The sequence below is a fragment of the Lynx canadensis genome, chromosome B4, assembly GCF_007474595.2.
Source record: "Lynx canadensis isolate LIC74 chromosome B4, mLynCan4.pri.v2, whole genome shotgun sequence".
Classification (NCBI taxonomy): domain Eukaryota; kingdom Metazoa; phylum Chordata; class Mammalia; order Carnivora; family Felidae; genus Lynx; species Lynx canadensis.
In genome coordinates, this window is record NC_044309.1 from 6492967 (window position 1) to 6519338 (window position 26372).

The following is a 26372-nucleotide window of genomic DNA, read 5'->3' on the forward strand; positions in this document are numbered from 1 at the left end:
TGACCTGAGCCGAAGTTGGATCCTCAACCGAATGAGCCACCCAGGTGCCCCATGGAGACACATTTTTTTTTAACTTAAGAAACAGATTCAAAACAACCTAAGTATGGGTCTCTGTTCTCTGCAAATCTCCCATGCCATCAGATATGTTTTGTTTCATCAGCTCCTTCCCACTGGGGAATGAGCGGGGATAATATCTTTTGTTTAGGGACCAGGCAGCACGTAATTGTAAGTGGTGTTTACCGTTCTAGCGGAAATCTAAACGACGTAACACATTCGTGAAAGCATATACACAAGAAACCATCTAAAGTCACTTCCCAACATGAGTAATAAATCCGACGTACTGTACATACAAAGTTCAGAACTTGAGTTAAGAGCAACTTTTATAAGAAGAGCACATACGTTCGTAGGTTAATAAAGAGTGGTGTTTGAAAAAATTCTACGGCATGATCCCCGGCCTCGCTGTTGACATTTAAGACCCATAACAAATTAGCTCACAAGCAAACCATAAAATCACATCTACCAAAAACCCTACCACCACCCTCTCAATTTTAATGCACTTTAATTACAAAAATAGGTTTTACTATGTGCGTAATATATACTCAACATATTCTCCCAAAGTGGTGAGAGCTCAGCAAATAAATTAGCCAAGACTTTGTTATAATCACAGGCCCCGGGACAGTTATTCCCTAGAATTCTAATTCTCCAACTGTATTTCTCCAAACATCATGAAATGCAATTATCCAAAGAGGCACACCTACTTTCCAAATAAATACCCAAATTATGCCAACAGTCTCTTTTCTAAAATGCATTTCTAACAGTGTAATAAGTTCATAAGAAATATATTTAAAAAAATCTAGAGATAGTGTTAAACATGAAAACCCTGCTTAATGGAATAATCCAGCAGCCAAAATGCATACCCAGATATTTTCCCTTTTTTCACCACGTGAGGAAATACCCGAGTAATTTTTTTTCTTTAAATTCTTCAACAGATCTTATTACTACCTAGGAATTTTATAATTTCCAACCAAGCAGCATTTTAGATATCCAGGAGGAAGTCTTTCTTCAACGACCTGGACCCATCCGCACAAATGCTCAGATCACAGAAGTCAGGAAGGAGTAGAGATAGTGCGTGGGACTGACTGTGAGATTCAACAAGTGACCTGTTGCTAGATGTCACGCAGGAAAGGACTGCGACCTTTCTCTGATCTGCTACCGCTCGATCGTTCGTGGTAAGAAACCTATCATGCTAGAGGATTACAAAGATATCCAGCCTTGTGTCACTGGTTTGACTCGGCAGAGCGCCCGTGGAATCCAGCAGGTGTCCCATCTGATTGACGGTCACGATCTGGCCAGGGTCCCCTGCGAGGACCCTCGGGAACTGGCGTCCTCTCCGCCTCGGAGCACAGAATCGGGGAGGGCGTCTCTCCCCGTTAGTCACCACCCGCGTGGCCTCGGACGGGTCACACGGGCTCTGTGACTCCGCCTCGTGCCAGGGCAAGGCCCATTTCCAGGACGCCGTTGACCCAGGCACTCGGAACGGTTCGGGGAGTGGTCTGCACCAGCCTACCGTGCTCTAACGAGACCACATTCTGCTGCTGCACGACTTTAAGGAGAAGAACCGGCAGCTGACGCGGGGGTACCTTCGCCCGGTGGGGATGAGCACAGGGAGCATGGGGGGGCGGGGGACGGTGAGCGGCCAGCGGAGCACGGCGCGGACGGGCCAGGCAGGTGCAGCAGGGGCAAAGGCTGCCTCTGGGACACGACGACCCCCAGGTATCGGAACTTAACCTGTGGGTATTCATTAACCTCCCAGCGTGAGGAATGCTAGAAATAATCCAGGCCCTGGGGATCTGGAAAGGGCAGCACAGAACCCCTGCATTTTTTGTGATCTGTTAAATTCCTGCAGGAAGTTTATTCGTCTCATCGCTTCCTGCAATTATTCTATCACCCCCTCTGTTTTCCCTCCCACCCCCTCTCTCTCCATCCCGCTGCTCTGTTCCCTGCAGGAGCGTCAGATCTGCAAGGGGCAGCAAACCACACGTCACCCCACGACATGCGAGGTACTTACCAAGAATGTGGCTCGTGGGTTCCAGTTTGACATGGTTTTAGTGCGACCCGGCTCCCGACTTAATTATTTTAATGTGTTACGGCATCACACTGTTGGCTACCAGACAGTGAGCTTGGGGGAAAATTAACTTCACGGAAATAAAAACGGAGAGAAATGTTTCTTCCGCATGATGCTGCGTTTCTAACGCCACTTCTCGAACACCTTCAAGCGTTCAGCCTCGATCGCTTAGCTGTGCCCTCGATGGCTTAGCTGTGCCCTCTGTCACCACACCCCAGCACCCCCGCACACCACGGCGGATGGGGAGCCACGGCGGACAGAGTGGACTTCTCCAGAAGCCCGAAGTCACGCACCTCGCCACGGGAAGGAGCTGTGACAGAGTCCAGTGTCAAGCCACCTGTGAGGTGCGCTGTTTTCCCACAATCTAAATCGTTTACAACATAAACTTCTCGAGATCATCGGAGGCACGCTTCGGTGACGCCACCTTCCTCAGCCACCCAAACCCTGCACGTTTTCACGGAATACAGACCTTTGGGAGGTGTGAGATTGACTCCATTTTTAAGGCACCATTGTACTGGTAAAATCCCCAAAGAATCCGCATGGCACAGCATTGAGAGTTTACTAGGTTCTGGTCTTAGGTCGTCAATAGTCACTTGGAAAAAGTGGTTGTTAAAAACCTGGAAGAGAAAACAACCACAGAGCCAAGGGTTAATTCCTCGGGATTATCACACGATGCCGGTATGAAACGCTGGCACAGCTTCCAAATGCAACAAATAGGTTTCATCGAAAGGATTCCGACACAGCCTGGCACCTCAGTGGAAATCGCCAAAATGATCCGGTTCAAGAGTCGATCACTGTGGCCGCTTTAATGGAAAGATAAGCGGGTGAGTCGTGTACATACGAAAGCACAAAACGACGTCAGTGACTTTAGAGAAGTAAAGGGACAGTCAGTGCCGGAAGAAAAACACTCATGAAGGAAGACAAACCCAAAAGCCAGGATGGGCCCTGGAAGGTCAGTGGTTTCTCCACGTCCACGGCAGGGACCCACGGCCTCACAGCAGATCATTTAAGAACCCCACTGTCTGGAGTCAGGGGCGCCTGGGTGGCTCGGTCGGTTAAGCGTCCGACTTCGGCTCAGGTCACGATCTCGTGGTCTGTGAGTTCGAGCCCCGCGTCGGGCTCGGGGCTGATGGCTCAGAGCCTGGAGCCTGTTTCACATTCTGTGTCTCCCTCTCTCTCTGACCCTCCCCCATTCATGCTCTGTCTCTCTCTGTCTCAAAAATAAATAAACATTTAAAAAAATTAAAAAAAAAAAAAAAAGAACCCCACTGTCTGGCTTGGAACACTCTTCCTAAGCTAGGATTCCTGGCTCCCTCATGTACAGAATATTTTTCTGGAGGCAGCCTAATTAAAATCAAAGCAGAAACGCACACTCACTCTTGTTCTTCTTCAAGTTACTTCTGGTAAATAGCCCTAATTCTGCTGCCTGAGATCTGCGTCTGAAAGGAGACTTTATGGAGCAAAGGATCAAACTTCGCCCTCCCGGCAAGCTCTTCCCTCTGTAGCCCGATTCAAAACCACACCTTCCCTCCCACACTCTGGCCTTCCAGCCTCCTCTGGTCCCTTCCCTGCTGTGTCTTTCTCCTTAGCATTTGACATGTAACTTTCTATTGATTTACTTCCTTCTTCTCTACCATCACCCATTAAAACATAAGCTCTGTAAAAGCAGGGACTTTTGTCCACGTTCCCACTGTCCAGAATAGTGCCTACATTAAATGCCAGTGGGATCTAATCTCACATGCATGTGCACACACACCACACACACACACACACACACACACACACACACACAGAGATGTATATATTAAAAACCTGGAATTCTGATGGCAGAATTTGTTAGCACCACTAGACCCTGTGAGCATGGGCACTGAGGAATCTCCAAAACCTATTAAAACGCATATTCGTGTGCACATACTTCAGAAGAAAAGCTGAATCAGTTTCTTCAACTCCATCAGGGTTCATGTCCCACATGGTATAGAAACACTGAGCAATCTGGTCCAAAACCTGTAGGTCTCAGAACTAAAACCTAGAGCAGTTAACCTGCTGGCCCAAGGCTGTGCAGCTCAGAGCCAGCCTTGAAAGAAATAGAACCAGGATTCTTTATCTAAACAATACAATATAATTCACAGACACAGATGATAGTCATTGTCATCAGTGGATCCCCAAACACACAATCTGTAATCTCACCGTCCTGCTAAAGGTTGGGCATTTAAAACACAGTTACTTGCTTCATCTGTTGGCTTTAATGTTATTTATTTATGTCTTTAATAGTTGTGCCATGAAGGAAAGCCCCGAGGAAAATGAAAATGAAGTTTTCATTATCATGAGCAGTTATGTTCTCAAACGTAATATTCTAAAGCCTTCTCCGATGTTAAGACAATCATGTCTAATTATAAATACCTACCACCTTAGAACATCCTGAAATCTCACTACATGCAGGGGGACCTTGAACCTGCCCATCTAAGTCCTAAGAGGCCAAAGCATACAGTCCAATCCACGTGTGTTCTACACCACAGGGCCAAAAAGGGTTCGTGCGGAACAGAAAGACTGAGCGTTTTATCCTTCGTAGAAAGGGTAAGAAGAAACAAAATGAAAAAGAAACCGTAGCTTAAAAAAATCAGAGAACATATCCTCCCCGCCCCCACCCCCAATAAGACTTATTTAGTGTGAAACCAAGCTACTGTCACTGGAAATCTATCCCACAAGACACCGGTATCTGGGCTGAGACTATCCGTAATTAGTATGTCACATTCTAACGGTACAGATTACGATTATTTGCAGGCATAAAAATGTGAGTCCTCTGTGGAGACACTGAGCACACCGGCATCTCTCTTTCGTTTACTGTATAAATACCAGGGGAAGGGGACACCGTTGCCTCTCAGAATGACGACAGGGTAACATTTATGCAGATAAATGGGCAGCTGGCGTTACCACGTCAGCTGCTGCTGGGACAAAGGGAAATTCTGGCCAGCGTGCAGCAAGGTAACACTTATCAGTTTTGGGAAAATGTGCAATTACCAGAATGCACGAGGAAAACCCCCAAAGGTCAACTTAAATAAAAAAGCCTTTTAACGGATGGTGTTATGACCGAGAACATAAATCGCAACCCTAGAAACCACCGTGGAAAGCATCACTCCGTATTTTTTTTTCTCACGGGCCAGTTGTTCTCCAAATAAATCAGCAGTGATGTAATAGTAATTTACGTTCTAAAGGAAACCCATGTAGAAGAAAAGAAACACCGCGATCACAACCGTCTTCCATAATGTGACGTACATCTTATCAAATCGTGAATTAAAAAAAGACCACGCCGAATGACTCTGAAACGCCCACCCCTGTATTAACAAATCCAGGCTTCCTTAGTTTAAGAAATGAAAATGGAATTGACTTTTGAACCGTTAATTAAGTTCCCTCACAAAAGGCCATTAACTAAAACATACACTGGGCAAGAAGGTGGCTTTGGTCTCTCCCGCCATCTGTAAGAGGACACTCAAGGTAGAAACACGTGCCTCAGGTGTGACTTCCACAGGTGACTTCCTCGACGGGGAAGGGACATTACAATCTGAAAAGCCCATCGGGCCGTAATGACAGTGACTTTACATTAAAAGGCAATTTCGTCTTAAATTCGCGAATCGGAGAAGCAGGCTCCTCCCTTCGTGGATGAAAGCCAGTGACAAAACGCAAGCGGACGGGGTGGGGGGACACACTGGAGATGGGAATCGGCTTTCCGCCTTTTTCTCGGGTGTTCGAACTATAAACACATCACTCTAACGCCTGCCAGCGGGAGAGGACCAGGCTGCCATTGCAACGCTGACGATGCGTGACTCACGAGCATGTCGTGTCAAAGATAACGGGAACCAACAGGGACACTGCGGTGGCCACGGCCAACAGCGCAAGGTGGATCAGAGTCGCGGCAGAGGTCGCTGCTGCAGACCCAGCGGGCGTCTGGACCTCCTTCCCGGCCACTCGGGGACACCAGCATCTACACTGTGCGCTCCCCGAATCTCTGCTGCAACGGGAGGCAGGTGACCGGCCTCGTTCTCTACGACCAGTGACAGCGGGGCTGGCGAGAAGGTGCCCTCCGCCGGGCGCAGGGGTGCCGCGGCACGCCCCTGCAACCGCGTATTCCATCCGGTCGGCTGTGAACAGCAACACGGGGGCTGAGGTGGAAAGCAAAGCGGGAGGCTCACCTTGGTCACTGATGCGGGACAGATATGGAAGGGCTCGCTCAAATTCACTGTTTCTAGCTTCATCCCGACCGTGAAGAAATGGCTTCTCAGATCTGCGTGATCCTGCAGGGGAAGCGACAGAAAGGCTGAAAAAGCGGCCGTGTTGTGCATGAACTCGGGCACTGTCTGGACGCCCTCCTTAGACATTTTATTGGGTAACTGAAATCGGATTGAAACAGTCAACCCTCCCCCGTTGCAAATTTCTCATTATTGCAAGATACTGCGGATTTAATTATTTTCTGTGGGCTAAATTGCTTTTCCGAGGGAAGGAAACAAGCCTTTGTGGCCATGCTTGAATTTACACTAAGCCAAAAAAAAAAAAGGAAAAGAAAAAGGAAAAGAAAAAAATCACACGGCACTGCTTTGATCTTCCCAGGCGCTAGAACGGAAGCTCGGCCGAGTAATGGGGGCCATCAGTCATCTGAAACACACAGCAGGCACATCTTCAGCAAACGTGGCCTCGTGCTTCTGGAGGTAACTCCCCAGGGCTTCAGGGAGACCCTGTGGGTGACACGGCCTGTCCCCGCGTCCTGTGCCTGAGAGCTCACAGCTTATCAGTTCCTGGTGGTCAGCCGCCCATCCGGGGAATGTGTGCCTGTAGAGGTCCAAACAGCTCTGCCCGCGATCGGAACCCGACTCCGGCTCCATCAGGATGAGCCACAGCCCCTGTTTAATAGGCGGCTGGCAGTTTTAAAACCCGCTCACGGCAACCTTCTGTGTGCGAGACGGAGCTCCCCTGCCTTCTCGAGCAAAGACATTTCAGTGCCCGCTTTCCCTCCACGGCAACAGAGGAGGCTGGCTGGACTTGGGATGCCAGGATTTATCTGGCCGAGACGGAGGTCACCTCCTAACTCACAGTCCGTGCAAATGGTAGCAGATAAAGAAACGTATCCGCAGCCCGTCCCTGGGGGAAATAATAGCTACAAATAAATCCTACCGTTTCTAAATTCATCAACTGGGTGAGAAGCACCAAACCTATCTAGGGATCTACTACTTGCTTCTATCTGAAGACCTTCAGGGGGTTTTTAGTTAATTCAGAGGTGCCATTCCTCGTGCAGCCCTGAGGATCGGGCAGAGCCCCGCGGGGCCGGGGCTTCTTCCCCCTGCAAAAGCTGGTCAGTGCCGTCGGTGGAGGGCACGAGACCAGAGAACCGCTTACAAACCCCCGCCAAGCCACTGCTCTACCAACGAAGGTGCAGGCTTTGAACACCCAGAGACCACAAGGACCCCGTCTCCTGTCGTCACCGCAGTCTGCAAAGGTATCCGTACCCGGTGGGGGCTCAAGAAATGCTAGGTCTGGAGGAAGCAAGCAGTGTCACATCTGGCGGCGGCAGGGGTGAGGGGTTGATCCACAGGCAGGGAAGTGTCCAAAGTGCAACGGCGTAGGACAAAAACTCAATGCATGAACTAGCCCGTCCCCAGCCTTTATCAATTCCTCCAGAACTCAACGATCACGCTGTGCAGAGATTAGATGCATATAAGGAAAAAGACAAGGAAACACCCCTCACGTGCAGGAGATGATTTTTATGTTTTTATGTTGAAAATATGGCGTTTATTTTTAATGGTGGCTGGGAAACTGGCTCAGGGGGGAAAACACCTCAAAAGACACCGTATAGAGAGTTAATGCATATTAACACATAATAATGCAGATCGACCACAGTGCCAGGGCAGAGCCAGAAAGCACGGGGGATGACAGAAAAGCAGTAACCCTGAACCACAAAGGACGCGCTGACACCTGAATTACAAGATTAAAAGTTAACGTTCCTGTCGGACATCCGTATCACCCCCACCCCCAGCATCTCACTACCAGTGGGAACGCACGCACATTAGTGAACTGTGCAGATAAACACTTTTCCCCTTTTAAGTTCAAAAACCCTTTCCCCTTTTGAAAAAAAGGAATTATTCCAAAACCGTAATATAACACAACTTTACCTGAATATAGTCAACAAGTTGAAGCAGTCATTCTTACACGGCTTGACCATACAGAACTTTCCTCGGGAACTAATGACACATTGGTACCTTGAACAATGCGGGGGGACAGGGGAGACAACGTCCTGAACAGTTGAGAACGGGCGCGTAACTTCTGACTCCCCACCAAAACTTAACTAAGAGCCTCACGTTGACCAGGAGAACCCTTACCAATCCCATAAACAGTCGATGAGCACATATTTTGTACGTTGTGTGCATGACGTACGGTATTCTCGCAACAGAGTAAGCTAGAGAAAAGAAAATGTTAGGAAGAAAATCTTAAGAGAAAATACATTTACGGCACTCTCCTGTATCTATCGGAAAAAAAAAAAAATCTGCGTGTAGATGGAGTTCAGGTCAATGCTGTTCAAGGGTCGACTGTTTAATAAATGGCCCAGACGAATATAGTATTTTCACAGACGTTCTGCTTCTCTCTGCTATCAGATGTCCCTCCCTGGTTGCACCATTCCCTCTCATTACTAGAGATGTGACTCACCAATAATAGAACATTTATAACTTGTGGCAGCCTCCACCACCAGATCTGCTCTCTTTGCAATTTCCCTCTATCACCTGTTTTCGCTTCCCCTCTGTTTCTGCTGCGAGGTTCCTGACGACATTCTGGGCTTCTGGTCTACCTGCCATCTTCAGCCTTTCTTGACTTCAGCTGTGTGCCCACGCTTTGCCCCATATACTTCTGTCCCTACCTTTGCTCTGAGTAGAGGCAGCTTTCTCAGGCAGGGTCGACACGGGACTGCCAGAACCCTTCTACATCCCAGGCTCTCCGTTTGACCTTGACCATGGACTTGAAGTCTTTAGCCAAGTTTACACTCACCCTATATCTACCGGAAGGTCTCTCCATCACAACTCCCGATGCTGAAAAGTCTATGGGACCAGTCACCCTACACTGCTAGATGTCCCTTAACAGGTGCCTTATGTTACACCCAGTTGTCAGGTGGGACCAGGCAATGGCCGCTTTTCCTCAGAAATAAAGCATCAAGGCTTAGGGCAAGAATTTGCTCCTCAGATAACCTTCTCCTTTGGCACCTGTGGCTGGTGTTATAAATGTTCGTCGTTCATGATTTCTGCGTCTACCTCATCCAACCGTATCTCCAGGTAAAGAGGGGATCATTTTGTGCAGATATCACACACTCTGTTCCCTCTTTCCTGGAGTGGCCAAGCGCTGGTCAACCACCGAGTGGTGTCATCCGTAAAAAATACCATTCACATCACAATCACACATGGCCAAACGGGGGACAAAAATAAAATGTTAATGACATTAGTATTTTTTAAAATAATCAAAATGGCGTTCTGTCTCAATGATATGAAAATATTTCTTTAAATGTTTATCTGTTTTTGGGAAAGAGAGAGTGAGCAGGGGAGGGGCAGAAAAAAAAAAGAGGGGGACAGAGGATCCAAAACCCAATGTGGGGCTGGAACTCACAAACTCTAAGTGAGACCATGACCTGAGCTGAAGTCGGATGCTCAACTGACTGAGCCATACAGGAACCCTGCCATTAAGATATTTTTAAACAATTTAAAAATGATGCTTAGTGAGCAAAGGTTTACAAAGAAGTCTTTCATGGTCATCTAGGGCTTGGATTTCCTACATCGTAAACTGTTTTGACTAGCTTTCAATTACATGCAAGCACACAAAATTCTTAGTTGTGAAATGCATCTGTTTTTGTCCCAAACTATGTGAAAATCCTTCAACCCTCTCATTTAATATACTGGAAAAGGAACCCAGATATTGTGATGGGTACCTGTATTCGAACACAGATGTTTATATTCTGGTCTCGAATATCTACATCTATCCAGAAGAGCCTCTTAAACTTGAAGTCTAAATTTCAGAAACAAGCCCAGAAATTATACAACACATTTCTGTAGCCACAGCCCTACCCTTCACTTTCTTAAAGTCACTTTTAATCAGTAGTTAATCAGTATTAAAAAAACAAAAACAAAAACAAAAAAAGAGGGATGCCTGGGTGGCTCAGTTGGTTAAGCCTCCGACTTCGGCTCAGGTCATGATCTCACAGTTTGTGAATTCGAGGCCCACATCAGGCTCTGTGCTGACAGCTCAGGGCCCAGAGCCTGCTTTGGATTCTGTGTCTTCCTCTCTCTCTGCCCCTCCCCTGCTCACACTCTGTCTCTCTCTCTCTCTCAAAACTGAATAAATGTTAAAAAATTTTTTTAAAGGAAGGACAAATCTTCCAATGTATAAAATCCCACCCATTTCGAAGGTAAGTCAACACAACAAAGTCTTTTACATCCAGAAGCAAAGACACATAAGGATTATGAGTTTGATTAGGACCATATATACACCGCTCTAATGTTTATGTTCTTCATGAACCATGATGTTATAAACTTTATACTACAAGAGGCAGAACAGTGTCTTCTCAAAGACTGAAACTTCCCGTGGGCCCCTGGAGACCTTGAAACGAACATGACACGAGGCCATGTGTTACGTGCAATACTTCCCCGTCAATGCATAACTCTCTCATTTATGTTCTGCGGTTCACCCAATTAGGACCCCAACAAGCATTTATTGAATTAAGCTGAGGAATGTCCAAAACTAGATGACTTTTTGATATTCATTCCAATTTCAAAGTGTAGCATTCGCTCAATAAGCGTGCATTAGACAATGCCAAAGTACCACACATGCAGAGATGCAGAGTGCACACACACACACACACACACACACACACACACATTATCAGAGGGAGAAGGAAAAAGACAAAGAACAGCTATGGAATATCCAGGCTTAGAAGAAGTTCCAGAATAAACATTTTTTCCTGCAGCATATAAAAATCACTACTGCTATGATGATGGCAATCTGAGGGTTTCCAGGAGTGAATCTTAATTTGGAATATGAATATGACTCGGGAGAGTAAAGAAAAAATTATGGGAAAGTGGCTTGGTAAATTTAGCTCAGGAGGCTGGGCCTTAAAATCCCAGATTGAGGCATGTCAGTTTGATCCAAAAAGGCAAAAGAGTCACTGATACTCCTAAAAAATACTGAGTTATTTTTAAGATAATTAAAGAATTCAACAGCAGTAAATTTCCAAAATAAGACAACACACAGACCTTCTGAGCTCTGTGTGTGTGTGCGTATATAGGTACATTCATACTGGTATATGAGGAAAGGTACTGATACTCTCATTGAAAACCAAATTTAATCGCCCCCAGACCATTTACTTGAGGCTGCTAATGCAGTCAGCGTACATGCATTCATTTTCGCAAACACAAGCTAATCATTCTCGGTGTTAAAAAGAGGGAGAGCTCCTGGCCCCTGAAGATGATTCACAAAACCGATTATCTACCGAGAGATAATGGAAAATTCACTGTGGTTTGAGAGATGCATTCTGGCCTCTGCAAAGCTCTAGAGAATCATTCACACTTCACAATTATTGGATCAAGAATGATGTTATTCCTGAAATCAGGAGGGATTACTAAATGCTCAGTACATTCACAAATATGCCTGTCACAGTCAAGAAATACTGTTTATTTAAATGTACTGGAGTCCGCTGAAATTGCTTACAGAAAAACTTTCATTCGAAGAAATGCTGGTAATGTCACTCCCATTTACACTCATCGCTACACATTTTATTCTCGCCCTAAAGTAGTTTTCTATTGATCAGAGATAAAATGCCATTCATTTCATTGGAGGACTGTCTTACCAGCCTACCTTAACAATCGCTCTTCAGGGAACCTTATTTTCAGCCGCACGACAATGTAACAGAGATTATATATACATCAACTTCTGTTCCCCATCAGTTTCCTTGTCTCTAGAACCCAAGAGCTTCATGCTTTCTTACTAAAGATGCAAGGACTCTACACCGAAAATCATGGTTTGGCACATAATATCAATCAGGGAAACAGGAACAAGGCAATATATTGTAAATGCCCCTAAGCACCTCCTCGTATTATCATTTCCCCCCTCACAAGAGATGATGGGATAGTAGCCATCTTACAGGGAGGAAATTAAGACCCAGAGAGGTTAGTTACGTCAGCAAGGGCACGGAGCTAACAAGAGAAGCCAGATTCAAGTTCAAATGGTCTGACTACATCCACGATTAGCTTCAGGTGATACAACGGATTGGGAAGCAAAGGCCAAACAGGATCTTTTCTTTTCTTTATTGTTAATTAAGTAAACAAATAACAAAAATCCGTTAGAGCCTAGAGGCTCCTAAAATTTTATCTCAAAGACAGATATTGCCAGGTTTTATTTCTGTTCTTGATTTTTTTTTTTAATCTTTATTTTTGAGAGAGGCGGAGCACAAGCAGGGGAGGGGCAGAGAGAGAGGGAAACACAAAATCCCAAGCGGTCTCCAGGCTCTGAGCTGTCAGCACAGAGCCCGATGTGGGGCTCGAAGAACCTTGAGATCATGACCTGAGCTGAAGTCGGACGCTTAACCACCCAGGCGCCCCTTTTTTTTGGTTTTAAAGTTTATTTATGTATTTTGAGAAAGGGGCAGAGAGAGAGAGAGAAAGAAAATCCCAAACAGGCTTTGCGCTGTCAGCGCACAGTCCGATGTGGGGCTCGATCCCACAAACTGCGAGATCATGACCTAAGCCGAAATCAACAGTCTGACGCTTAAACCACTTAACCCGCTGAGCCACCCAGGAGCCCCAGACATCTTGCCAGGTTAAAAAGTAACAGCTCTTAATACTGATCATTTCCTTAACCTCCCAATTTTCACTGTTAATTCATCACACTCTTTCAGCGGCTTATGAAAAACGTGTGTCAGAGGCTTCGGACACTAAAAATTACCCTCGAAATGTTTATATACACTCAGCCTTCATCCAAAATTAGCAAATGATTTTTACTAACTGCTTTCGTGTGTGCTTTAAGCAATGAGGATTGAAGAAGCGTGTGCTGCAAAATGCCTGTGGTGCTTTCCCAGGAAGCCATCCTTCGTCAATGCCTCTTTTATCGCGACATTATCAACGCTAACCCAGACAGGTTGGTCTGATAAACTTGGTTAACCCGGCAAACGTTCCTGGCTGATGAATCTCAATCCGTCAGTAGTATTTTAAATACTACGTGTTACGCGTGAATCTATACAGAATGAAGAGACAGCGGATGAGGTGGTTCCTGACAAAGTGTAACGCTGGGGGTGGGGGCGGCGCCTCGGTGACTCGGTCGGTTAAGCGTCTGACTTCGGCTCAGGTCATGATCTCACAGTCTGTGAGTTCGAGCCCCATGTCGGGCTCTGGGCTGACAGCTCGGAGCCTGGAGCCTGCTTCCGATTCTGCGTCTCCCTCTCTCTCTGCCCCTCCCCCGTTCATGCTCTGTCTCTCTCTGTCTCAAAAATAAATAAACGTTAAAAAAAATTTTTTTTTTTTTTAAAAGGTGTAACGCTGGGAAAAAGAGTGGACAAACCACCAGTGCATTTGGTTGTTTGGCTTTATGGTTCGGGCTTATGTCTCATGTTTTTCACCCGACACACTGAGGTCAGAGCATCCCGACCTCGAGCCAGCTCAGAGCCTTCCCCGAGGGGCGGCAGGTCCACGCCGGCCAGCCACCTCTTCCGACGTCAGCCTCTGACACAGTCCCTGCCTGGGAACGATCGCTACGCCTGGAGAAAGGCACGACCTGCTCCCGAAGAATCAAACACAGCTAGTTAAGAAACACCACCGCACGGAGCGGTCTTAGTATTGGCCATCCGTGAGTAAGCACCAGCCCAAACTTCTCTGGCACAGTGATAAAGCTTCAGGGCGAACCCCGGCGCTCTTTATAAAACAGACAAACGATTCTAAGTATTGATCTACGCAAGGAGACGGAGCATACGGGAAGCAGGAGACAGAGGAAGGAGAAGACGCGAAAGACGGAAACTGCCACCCTTTCAGGTCCCACTCGTGGGTCACATTCCTGCTTGAACCTGACTCCTCTCTCTGCAGTTATGTTAGGGGCCTGAAGAGCTGCAGGTTATGTGGGGACCACCGACTCCCTAAAATAGCCGATGCTTCCCCCCCCCCACCCCCACTTCGTTAGATAAATACACCACCCGCGAGACAACAATACGAAGAATGCGGCAGCGGGGAGAGCGAGTTCAAACTAATTAACACAATGCAATTAAAATGCACTTGGTGAGGATCTCCACGCAAGAAAAGCGGTAAACTGCTCCCCGTGCGGAAACCAAACTCCTAACCCAAGTCCCGCGGTCAAACGCCACGGGAAATTTTCTAGTGGCGGCAACGTGGGCCTCAATCGTTAATTCTAGGGTGCTTCCTTTTTCGCTTACGTTGGATAGGACATAAAATGGACAAAAAGCAGCCCTGCAGTATGGCCCTGCCACATTTTTTTGAGCATCCACATCTCTTAGTGTATATCATACCTACACAAAAAATACCGCACGGCGTCATTTTCCCGGTGCCGACATGCCAGCATTTGGGGTCCTCGGGGAACTCAAACATTGCATATGCCCGTTTTCAAAGGCCTGGGTTAATTTACATAATTTCTAAAAATAGGCTTCAGTGAAGTCAAAGGAAGGTTTTAATTAGTATTACATTCAAATTGATATATAATGAACTACGCTTTAATTCCTTTCCTCGTATCAGCATGATATGCCATGCCGGAAGAAAAAAAAAGATCCAGTCCAATTTATCATACTGTTCCCCCTTTTTGTTTTACCGGTGATCCGGTGCTCGTGTGTTCATTAGGAAATTACTCTCATTATATTAGTTTCATCTAAAAATGGACAGGAGAATGCCAACATTTATTAAATCAATAGCATTATTACATTTTAATTCCACTGCACTGAATTAAATTTGGCCAATGAAATATTTATAACAAAAACGTAATAAAAAATCTGGGTGCGGAACACTAATAAGCATTTCCATTCTTTACTTACAGCTGTAAGCAGCAGCTTTATCTACTGTCCATGCAGTAAATCAAGCTGAAAAATAGTAGTGATGAAACGCAGTATTATATACTTCAACCTGAACCACAGGATTTACACCACGTAACTAGGGCAGACCTGGTTTCTCACGAAGTCCAAAAACTGGCACACTAGGTTGTTTAAAATAAACAAACAAGCAAGCAAACAAAAAAAACCAGAGCATTAAGGATGCCTTTCACTGGGGCGCCTGGGTGGCTCAGTCGGTTAAGCGGCCGACTCCGGCTCAGGTCACGATCTCGCGGTTCGTGAGTTCGAGCCCCGCGTCGGGCTCTGTGCTGACAGCTCAGAGCCTGGACCCTGCTTCGGATTCTGTGTCTCCCTCTCTTCCTGCCCCTCCCCTGCTCATGCTGTCTCTCTCCGTCTCTCAAAAAAATAATAAATGTAAAAAAAAAAAAAGAATGCCTTTCACTGATTAACATTTAGCACCAGAAGAGCATCTGCAAGAAATTCAACCTCACGTAACAGCAAACCGTGGCTGATTCTGGGTGAAGGTCACCAGTGACGACAGCGTCTCTTCTCACACAGAGTTCATTCTCTCCTGGTAAGCAGGGGCGTCTCTTCCCGTTTCCACAGCAACGCCCGGGACAACCTTAGTGCCCTGGACGGAGGAAGAGTGTGATGGCCACTCTGGGCGGGGGTCCAAGCTTGGCACCCCACTGACGGAATGCGGCTGACAAAAACACTGTGGGAAGCCCCCACATGCAACCAAACCGTTGTCATGGAAATACGACCGTGGCCCTCGATGGTCCCCACTTGGGTAGGCACCACCCTTCAGAGAGAGGAAGGACAGCCAGTCACAAGCAGAACTTTCCCTCAAGGAGGGCTGACTTTGTGTCCCGACTCTTCTAGACCCGGAGAGCAGCTCCTGGAACACGGGGAGGGGGGAGGACCCCCAAATTTTTTAAAATTTTTTTGTACGTCTATTTATTTTTGAGACAGAGAGAGACAGAGCATGAACGGGGGAGGGGCAGAGAGAGAGGGAGACACAGAATCGGAAGCAGGCTCCAGGCTCTGAGCCATCAGCCCAGAGCCCGACGCGGGGCTCAAACTCACAGATCGCAAGATCGTGACCTGAGCTGAAGTCGGACGCCTAACCGACGGAGCCACCCAGGCGCCCCGACCCCCAAATTTTTACGTGCTCGTTTGCCAGGCAGCCTGGCACGGGCCTCGTAACAGTTAAAGTCTCAAGTACCCTCCTCAAATCCCGACTGTTCTCGACTTCTGCTGGTCAACCTGTTTCCCAAAAGTATCTGTTCTCTAGGCTAGGGCTTCTCCACCTCAGCACTGTCGCCATTCGGGGACCAGACAGTTCTTTATTGGGGGTGCCGTCCTGTGCACCACAGGCTGTTCACCTTCATCTCCGACCTCTACCCTCTGGACACCGGCAGCGCCCTCCCAGATGTGACCATCAAGATGCCTCCGGACCCTGCCAAGTGCCCCCTGGCGGGCGAATTCTCCCCGGTCGAGAACCACCAGTTCAGACACAGTCGCGAGAGAAGCCGGGTATGGGGGAGGGGACGCCTGCATGTGTGGGCTCCTCCCTCTTCACCTTCCATGAGCCCCCCCAAAGCCCCTTGGTTCTCTCTGCCTCTGTCTCCAACATTAAGCCATCCCGGGAGCTTTTCAGTCTCTCGGTCTGATGAGCCATACAGACCATCCCTCTTGGCTCGGATTCACTCGATGCTGGAAATCCCAACGTGGCATCTATACCAGTCTACACGGCAAATCCAGCATCATTACTTACCCTCCCAAGGCCACCACTCTTAACCTGCTTCCCTTCCTCCACGGCAACACCGGGTTTGTTACTTTTAAGGAGCACGCTATCACCTCACACCCACAGACAAGCGGACCAAGTCACCCAGCGGGTGCTGTTCCCTGAGGAAAGCTTTACCCACTCGGCTGCCTTCACATGCACAGACCAGGAAGCCCTACTTAAGATGAAATGAACCGTAAGGAAACCCATCCTGTCCCTAGTTAGGGAGCTCCCGGGGATCGGCCACTCGGCCTGGGTTAAGGGAGCAGGAACACCCTCCTACGAGGCCCAGGTTCCTTCCATCCCTCTCAACACTGTGTGAGTCCCAGGACCCTCGGCCAGAGGGGATAAAGTGCAGGGGAAGAAGAGAGAGCCACCTCCTCCCCACGTCTCTTCTAGAAACCACGCGGCTGGCTTCCCCGTGGATTGTTGACCCAAACTGGCCATGTGCCTCCTCCCAAGCCAATCACTGTCAAGAAAAATGGGGCCACTCCTCCTGGTCCACACCAGCGGTGGTTCTTCCACACGGGGAGCACCGCCACACTCTGGAGTACCAGCATCTGAAAGACGTGGGGGCACTTGCTAATCGTGACAATAAAGAATCATCCTGCCCCAAGAGCCTCCGTCCAAGGTGACGAGTCACTCGACGCATTCCAGTTCACCTAGGATACTTGACAGGCAATCCTCAATGCCCTCGGGATTTATCTTCTCGTTCTCTGCTGCAATAATACTCACTGGGCTCAGCCTGTAAATACCCTTGGTTTACTTCTTAAAGACTGTCCGAAAGCAAAAGGAAAAAATATCTTGGCCCCAGGATTCAGACAGGTCTGTGTTTGCGTCCTGGAGGCACCACGGGGTCCCGGCCCAGGGTAGGACGAGAGATCAGCGTGTCTGAGCCTGGAGTCTCCCCGAGTGCACGGACCAAAGGTGCCCGCCAGCGAGCTGCGAAGACACTGAGTGGGCACGTGGAGAGTGGCCGGTATCGTCCCTCCCACCCTGCGGGGCTCCGTAACCAGAAGCCACCATCAACACGGCAGCCAGCTGTCACGGGAGAATGACAGCGCAGTTCCTGTCAAGTATCCACAGTCTCACTTGCGCTTTTGACCCTGTGCTGTCCGTACCCCACCCTGCCGGGTCTGAAAGGAGTACCGTGTATTCCAGAGATGCTCCAGAGGTGTGCGCGTCCCCACCCAAGACCGAGGGTTTGTAACGCTTGGGCCTTCCTCGTTCAGCAGCCCCCCGCCCCCCACCGATGGCCCTGCGGCCGGCTCAGAAACAACGGAGGCCCAGGGAACGGACCCATCTGTACAAAATCACAACCGGAATGGCTAAATTTTCTGAACTCCTTTGCAGACTGGAGTTGAGTATGCATGAATTTTCCTTTAGGAACACGGAGATGCTAGGGGCAAGAATCAGTCCTGCTGGGACCCAGAAATCGCACCAGCAACAACACGCGGGACATGCTGATAGACGTTAAGAAGCTTTAAGTCGGGCTTCTACTCTTCCAAACTTATTCGTTCCTTTTTTAAAAAAAAAAAAATTTTTTTAAGGTTTATTTTATTTCTGAGAGAGAGACAGAGTGTGAGCAGGGGAGAGCCAGAGAGAGAGGCAGACACAGCATCCGAAGCAGGCTCCAGGCTCTGAGCTGTCAGCACAGAGCCCAACGCGGGGCTTGGACCCGCGCACCGTGAGATCATGACCTTGAGTTGAAGTCGGATGCTTACCCGACCGAGCCACCCAGGCACCCCATTCGTTCCTGTTTTTAAATGTGAAACACAACATGGCCTATTCTGGAAAAGTGAATCTGATTTGTTTATCCTACTGGTTCTAAGTGGGGCTGGAGACAACACTGGAGGCAGATTTTCATCTCACCCTTGACTTCGTGCCATCCAGACAAGGAAACTCGGAGTCAGACGGCTGTCCCAGGAAATAAAAGGAAGCCGAAAGATCCCCACACTTTTATTTACACCCACAGTACACACGAACCCCTCAGGGCAGGTGTTCAACTTATTGAAAGTTGGGGCTCCATGGGGCGCCTGGGTGGCGCAGTCGGTTAAGCGTCCGACTTCAGCCAGGTCACGATCTCGCGGTCCGTGAGTTCGAGCCCCGCGTCGGGCTCTGGGCTGACGGCTCGGAGCCTGGAGCCTGTTTCCGATTCTGTGTCTCCCTCTCTCTCTGCCCCTCCCCCGTTCATGCTCTGTCTCTCTCTGTCCCAAAAATAAATAAAAAACGTTGAAAAAAAAAAAAAAAAAAAAAAAGAAAGTTGGGGCTCCGAAGCATGGTGTGCTGGGGCCCTCCTGTTCCAGGGACTGTAAACCCCTGACTGCAAGGACGCCTCCTCCTATCCGACTCCCTTTCTTGAGACACTGCGATTCATACGTGCTGTTCGCAAAAGGCACGTGGAGATGAAAAGTTCAACCTAACCTACAAAGGATCTCTGTGTATATTTAGAGGGGAAAAAAAAACAATCCATACGATCTGATTGTGGCTGATTACAAAATCGTCTGCAGAACCAAAACGCAGAAACCACTTCTCACTGATTCTTAACGGGGAGTGGCATGGAAAATCTGAAGAAATGAAACTACGACATGACAGTCGCTTTGAAATGCTTCTGTTTTAGAGATGCGTGCGCCACCCCCGCCCCGTATCCCGCCACCAATTCCCAGAGTCGGTGCTAATATTACCCTGCCCTGCCCGAAAGTGCCGTTAACCGGCGCGAGCGCGCATCATCGGCGGCGAACAGAAGCCATTTGGGAATGACAACTCACGGAGCAGAGAACAGAAAGTTGACTCGGTTCTTAAGTTCTTCTTGTTTCGAATTAAAAGCGAGCCACTATCTAGCAGACTGCAGGCAGCAGCTCTGGGGCCCTGGTGACGGAGCAACCGTTAGAGCGAACTCTGTCCCGGCCTTGCGATTTTTCCGGTTACAATATTGTTTGACCCAAGTTGCCTTCCTTAGGGCATCTCTCCCAAGACTTTCTCTGACGCTCAGTGGAGCGAGATGGCCCCCATCATCCTCTTCCCGTTGTGTAAGTCTTGGGCTGCGGTTCACGAGCCTGGGGCGCAGGAGGAACGACAGAGAGCAGGCCCTCCTTCCTGTTTCTATATGTCAGACAGGACCGCACTTCTCTGCCATCTAGCACCCCAGAGAGGCTCTGCTTCCAGAATCCCTCTAAGTCTTTAAAGAAATGAGAACGGCAAAGGAGGGATACTGCACAAGGCTTGCAGAAGCCTGTGCCTTCACGCCCAGGGGTGCGGCGAGGGAGCCCCAAGGTAGGACAGCCTGGAACAGGGCGCCCAGCTACGCCCTCGAAAGCGGAGTCAACCGCACTGACAGGATCCCAGGGGGCAAGCCATCAGTCTGATAACAAAACGACCCTGCGTCTAAGACAGCCAAAGGGACATTTGGGCTTAAGTGGATGAGAACACGTTCGGTATCACGACACTCACTCTGCCGTGTGGGACAAGGGACGTCAAGCCAAAGGAATTAGTGCTGGCCCTACACAGGGGGCTTAAAGCAGATTCTGGGAGAATAAAAGTAACCCACCTGAAGGGCAAACTCAGCCATGAGATTTTGGTTTGTTTTATTGTTGGTGGGTTTGTTTTTTTTTTTTTTTTGGTTATTGCTGCATTTAGCTGCCGAACAAGAGAAAAAGAAATCAGTCACCATAGAAACCACAACATCACAATCCAACCTAACAGAACAGCTCACTTCCTTTCTTACCCTTTCGGCTGTAGCCGATGGAATGAGAAAGAGAAGCTCTTCTCTCTTTGCCACACTTCATCTTCTCTCTCCGGCCTTTAACCTGGGTCTCAGACGCTAAAATACAGAAAGAGATGCCCTCCGATGGGTTAAATCTACAAGCACACCGACGGGTACATAATTCAAAGCCGAGAAGAGCTCAAGAAGTAACAGGCTGTGGGGACTTCAGTGTATTATGAGCACGGCCTGAACCCTCTTTACAGAGAAGAAATACGTGCGTGGAATGTCTACCTGTCGTCGTTAGGGCGCTTGTGCTGAAAAACAATAATAATCCTTAGGGATCTTCTTTTACCAACTAGCTTTCCCTCAGCGGCTCCTTCCCCTTGTTTGTGAAACACCACGCTCTGGAGAGAGTGAGCCTCACTACAGACACAAGGACAGGCACAGCTTGGGACCGGACCCAACAACACCTAGCTTATTGCTTGGCCGTTACGAAAGCCCTTTATCTACAGATTTCAAGAGCACCCTTGAACCCGAGTCAGTTGTAAACAGTTTGGGATTCTTCTAGCACACACTTATGTCGAAGAAGACCAAAACATGAGTTGTATGAGGGGCACCAAGAGACTGAGTATTTCCTCCAAGTACTAGCCCAAGTATTCTCTTTTGATGCACCGTGAGTCCTGAGGACGTAAAAGCACGGGTCCCATTAACCTCATTAGCCACAGATACGGATCAAGAATTGGCAAGGATGGAATGGGTCGTGGCTAGAGTGTCTGGGTGTGTATATCCCATCGAAAAACACATCTCTCCTCAGCTTCCGATAGAACGGGAATAACCTGCAAACATCGGCTGTCACCAACCAAACGCCTCTCATCTACGCAGCTACTGTGTGTATTCGAGGAACGTGGGTATGACGCTAGAAAAGGGAAGGCAACAGGCTAGAAACCCAGATGCCCAGAAGGCAGAAGCCACTCACTCAGAGCCGGCGACTGCCCGACAGAAGCGTCCTCTCCAGGACATTCCTCAAGCTCCTTGTATGTCCACGGATCGGTTTCGTGAGTCAATGACACGTCAGCCACGGCACCTTACGATGCATTACTGGAAACATCTGGACAGCTAATGAGCGCCCCACACTGAAAAGGAAACTAACCCACACAACACTGGCGAGGCAATATTAAGTTGACTCCGGTCATTTTCTTTTTTTTTTTTTTTTTTTTTTTTTGACATTTATTTATCTTTGAGAGAGAGAGACAGAGCGTGAACAGGGGAGGGGCCGAGGAGGCAGAGTGGCAGGGCGGAGGAGACACAGAATCCGAAGCAGGCTCCAGGCTCCGAGCTGTCAGCACAGAGCCTGACGCGGGGCTCGGACTCACGAGCTGTGAGGTCATGACCCGAGCTGAAGTCCGATGCGTAAGCGACTGGGCCACCCAGGCACCACGACTCTGATCATTTTCAACGAGAAGGCACAGGGACAATGCAACTTCACCAGCAACGGAATTTCACAGAACGTGGATTTTTTTTTTTTTTTTTATGCCGGGACGTTTCCTCAATTTCAATCCGTCCCTAGTGTCCTTCCCAGGGCCCTCAACTGCCTCCTCTTAGCCTCACACCGACACGGCGTCGTTTCGGCTGCTCGCGGAAACCCCGGTGGTGCCGATCCACCACCGCAGCAGAGCCCCCGGTCCCCTGTCTACACGTGCTCACCGTGTCATTCAGAACCGCTCCCAGGAGATTCGCCTCCCTGACCCGACACTTAACGACCTCTCCTGAGTTTTCATTCCTCTGAGTTGATCGCTGCGCTGAACCTCCTCACCAATCCGTTCAAGGATTTTCATGGCACGCTTCCAAAGCGCCAGGCGCTGCCCCAGGCCCCGGGAATGGAGCCGCTACCTGCTCTATGGAGTTCGTTACGGTCTAGCGACGGAAACGGACCAGATGCAGAAAAAGCAAATTAACAGAGACCACGTGTGGGGATCAGTGCTACGATGGGCAAGAGGTGCTGGAGAGTATGGCTCCTCCTCGTAAGCAAAGACCTGAATAAAGCGAAGGAAGGTGCCATGCAGGCCTCGGTGGGGGGGGGGGGGGGGTCACTTGCCAGGGCGCCAGGGCATCACTGCAAAGGCCTGAGCAGGGGTATCTCAGGTTTGGAGGGACAGCAGGTCTCCACGGCGTGGGGAGGGACCGGCGAGGGCCTCAGGCCGCAGGTGGGCTCAGAGAGCCCGCAGGGAGCTGGACCATGCAGGAGCCTGGACGGCCCTCCCTCAGCAGGAGATGCCACCTGGGGGGTTACAAGCCACAGAGCGACGGGATCTGGATCTTGTTTCAAAAGAATCGCCGGGTGGCTCGGTCGGCTGCGCGTCCGACTTCGGCTCAGGTCACGATCTCGAGGTGTGTGAGTTCCAGTTCCAGCCCCTCGCCGCTGATGGCACAGAACCCGTTTTTGGATCTTCCCTCCCCCGCTCGCTCTCTCCCCAAAATAAGTAAACATTTTCTCAAACATCGCTCTGGCCGCCCTCTGAAGGACAGACCGCAGGGAAGCAATGATTAGCAGCCGGGAACATAGTTCTGAAACTAACACAGCGGTCCAGGAGAGAAGGAGGGCAGACCCGGTCTTGGGGCCGTGGTGGTGGGCCAAGAGAAAAGTGACAGACTCTGGGACAAGACTGTGAGGACAGAGCCCGGTTCTGTCGATAGATGGGACGGAGGTGCCCGGAAGAGGATTACTATGCACAGCAGGCCAGAGATCGCAGTCCTTGGAAAGGGCCTGCTTGCGGGGTTTAGCCCTGGGCCGTCGTCTGGAAATACATCACCAACAGCACCCATCACAGATACAAAGCTCCCTACACAGAAGAGTGGACCGCCGTGCCAAGATTATTTGTACAAACGGTATGATTTAAGTTGCCTTCTGGGAGTCTAAGACGGGGCCACACGCTAGGCAGGGGATACCCACGGTGGCCAGCCCCCCATTAAGCCCCTGGGCACTGGGCCTCTAAGGAGCCCCCCTGGAAGACAAAAGCACGTGCTGTCACAGTTAAGAGTGTCCGGCAGCCACTCCGGAGAGGGCCCTCTGAGGCTTGGGCGTGAGTTTCCAGAGTCCACACCACGTTCTTCTTCCCACTGCCGATGTTGCTTTACACCCTTTTGCTCTCTCTGATTAACAACCCGCGAGCGTATCCACAGCTGAGTCCCGCCATCCTGGTGTTCCCCAAACCCGGGGGCAGAGCGGGGGACCCGACACAGGCACGAGAAAGAGCAAGCCTTCGGGGCCGACGCCAAGGTTCTGGCCTCAAGTCTCAGCGGCTTGCACCTGCTTTCGCTCTCCTGACGATCCCTAAGCGGCGCACTTGGAATTTCAACCACACTGAGATTTTGAGCGTTTTTTTAATGTTTTCAGTGCGATGAAAAACAATATTCAAACAAGTTCACTTCTTTAAGGGATAAAAATGGACAAAGGGTTTCAGTGACATTTCAAAGAACACTACCTCCTTACAATCACGAGGCGTGGTCGTGAGTGAAGCAAGGAGGACAGTGTGCATTCCCTGGGCCACACATCTGTATTCCTCTAAGGGAGAAATGCCTTACTCCGATTAACTGGAAAATTAGGGACTCGGCTTCCTACTTGTAGATCTCTTTGATGTATGTGGGAGTTGTCACTGAAGTGTCCACAGCTTAACATTCTCAGATCAGTGGGGTCACAAATGTAGATTACAACTCACGAGCATTGCAGAGAATGAAAAGTAGCAGTAATTAGAGAAGGCTTATGAACATCTGACACATGAAATATCATGTTAATTATAGCTACACTCTTATTTTCGCATCTCCCTTCGCCCTTTTCTTAAAATTCAGCTGAATTTCCCCAAATCCATGCCTTGGGTACTCAGGAAAACTGAAAACTTAAACGGTGCAGAAAGGGGCGCCTGGGTGGCTCAGTCGGTTAGGTGTCCGACTTCAGCTCAGGTTAAGATCTCATAGTTCACGGGTTCAGGCCCCGCACTGGGCTCTGTGCTGCCACCTTGGAGCCTGGAGCTTGCTTCAGATTCTGTGTTTCCCTCTCTCTCTCTCTCTCTCTGCCCTTCCCCTGCTCACGCGCTCTCTCTTTTTGTCTCTCTCAAAAATAAACACTGAATTTTTAAAAACGGTGCAGAAAACGCTGGCCATTTTCTTCTGTTCTCATCACTTTGATCGTGGGACTTGTCATAGGTCAATCAGATGATGGGTTGAAAAGTTTGCCTAATAAGTAAAACGGAAAGCCATGAGGCACCAGTCTGACGTGCAGGGCAATCACCTGCACATACTTACCATTTTTCAGGAGTTAAATTGGTAGTAATATATGGACTACTTTGGTAAATCTATTAAGTCTTTCAATAGTGAGTCTAGCTTTCAGGAAAAAAAAATGTTTTTCCTTATTTATTGTTCAATGTAATGAATTTTTTATCCCCTTCCCTTCGGTACCCAATTCATTAGGTACTTAAATTTCAAATGAATGTACCTGTTTGCGGATCATCTGTGTTTTCTAAATAAGGGAAATCAGAATTGCCACTAAAATATGGCACCCGAAAGCCATTCTAAGCGTTCCTTCAAATCAAGGGTAAATGACAGCAGGAAGACTAATTCTGTGCTCGTTTTTTACGACGCTGTTGTCCATACTGATATTCGTACGAGATGGGGAATTCTGTACGTTAACACTAGCGGACTGAACTTATAGACATAGGCACACAGATACCAAGGCACGTATGTGAACACATTCCCAGAATGACAATCACCGCCACATAATGAGAGTCATTCCGTCAAAATACCCATTTTGTCTCCAGTGTAACGGCGGTAATGAAAAAAAGAACTGCTTTGAAACACTGCTCGTTTCCAGCCATTAAATGTGCATTGCTTTGACTTCTGTCTCTTAACAGTGGAACACGATGGCAATTTTCCTCAACAACAGGCATCGAGGATGACTCATGACTGAATCCAAACATATACACCTTTTACCATAATGAAAAGAATAGAAGTAAGTTTGCCTGCTGAGAAAGTGATGATCAAACAGCGGTAACAGGGGGAAAAACACCAAGTTCTCTTTTTACACCTGCAGGAGAATACTGCTCACCGAAACATCCAAAAACTTAAGAGGGCAAAAAACAAAACAAAACAAAAACTCTCCTGTTTTTGTTAAGGCGACGCAACGATTAAGACAGTCTGAACCTCAGGCGCCTGGGTGGCTCAGTCAGTTAAGCGTCCGACTTTGGCTCAGGTCACGGTCTCACGGTCCGTGGGTTCGAGCCCTGCATCCGGCTCCGTGATGCTGGTGTGGAGCCTGCTTGGGAGTCTCTCTCTCTCTCTCTCTCTCTCTCTCTGCCCCCGTCTCTCTTCCCCTCCCCCACTTGCTCTGTCTCTCTCTCAAAATAAATAAACCTAAAAACTGTTTTTTAACAAAAATACACATAATTTCAATTTAACCCATTTTTATTTACGCAACGCCCATTCCGTATGTCCTGCCTGATGGGAGGCCCTGTGAAAAATGGGAAATATTCAGTCTCTACTCTTAAAGTCACTATTCATCATGAACAAGACACTTAGTGCATACAATAATAACTCTCAAGGAGTCCATCAAAATAGTCTCAATTCTCAGCGAAAAACATGAAAGTGACAGAAGAAGGTCACTGTATTTTGCAAAACGTAGAAAAATTATGAAACCCTGGGATCAGGT

General features: G+C 48.5%; 1 protein-coding gene across 3 annotated transcripts in view; it reads right to left on the bottom strand.

Annotated features, from left to right (window-relative positions):
- Positions 1–26372, bottom strand: part of SFMBT2 (Scm like with four mbt domains 2) — a 227004-nt gene that overhangs the window by 77245 nt on the left and 123387 nt on the right. For all 3 annotated transcript variants that reach the window (XM_030321061.1, XM_030321063.1, XM_030321065.1), the window contains 2 exons: positions 6313–6414; positions 2595–2742 (listed from right to left, as the gene is read on the bottom strand). In XM_030321061.1, the coding sequence (XP_030176921.1) occupies positions 2595–2742; positions 6313–6414 (250 nt within the window). The remainder of the gene's footprint in view (positions 1–2594; positions 2743–6312; positions 6415–26372) is intronic.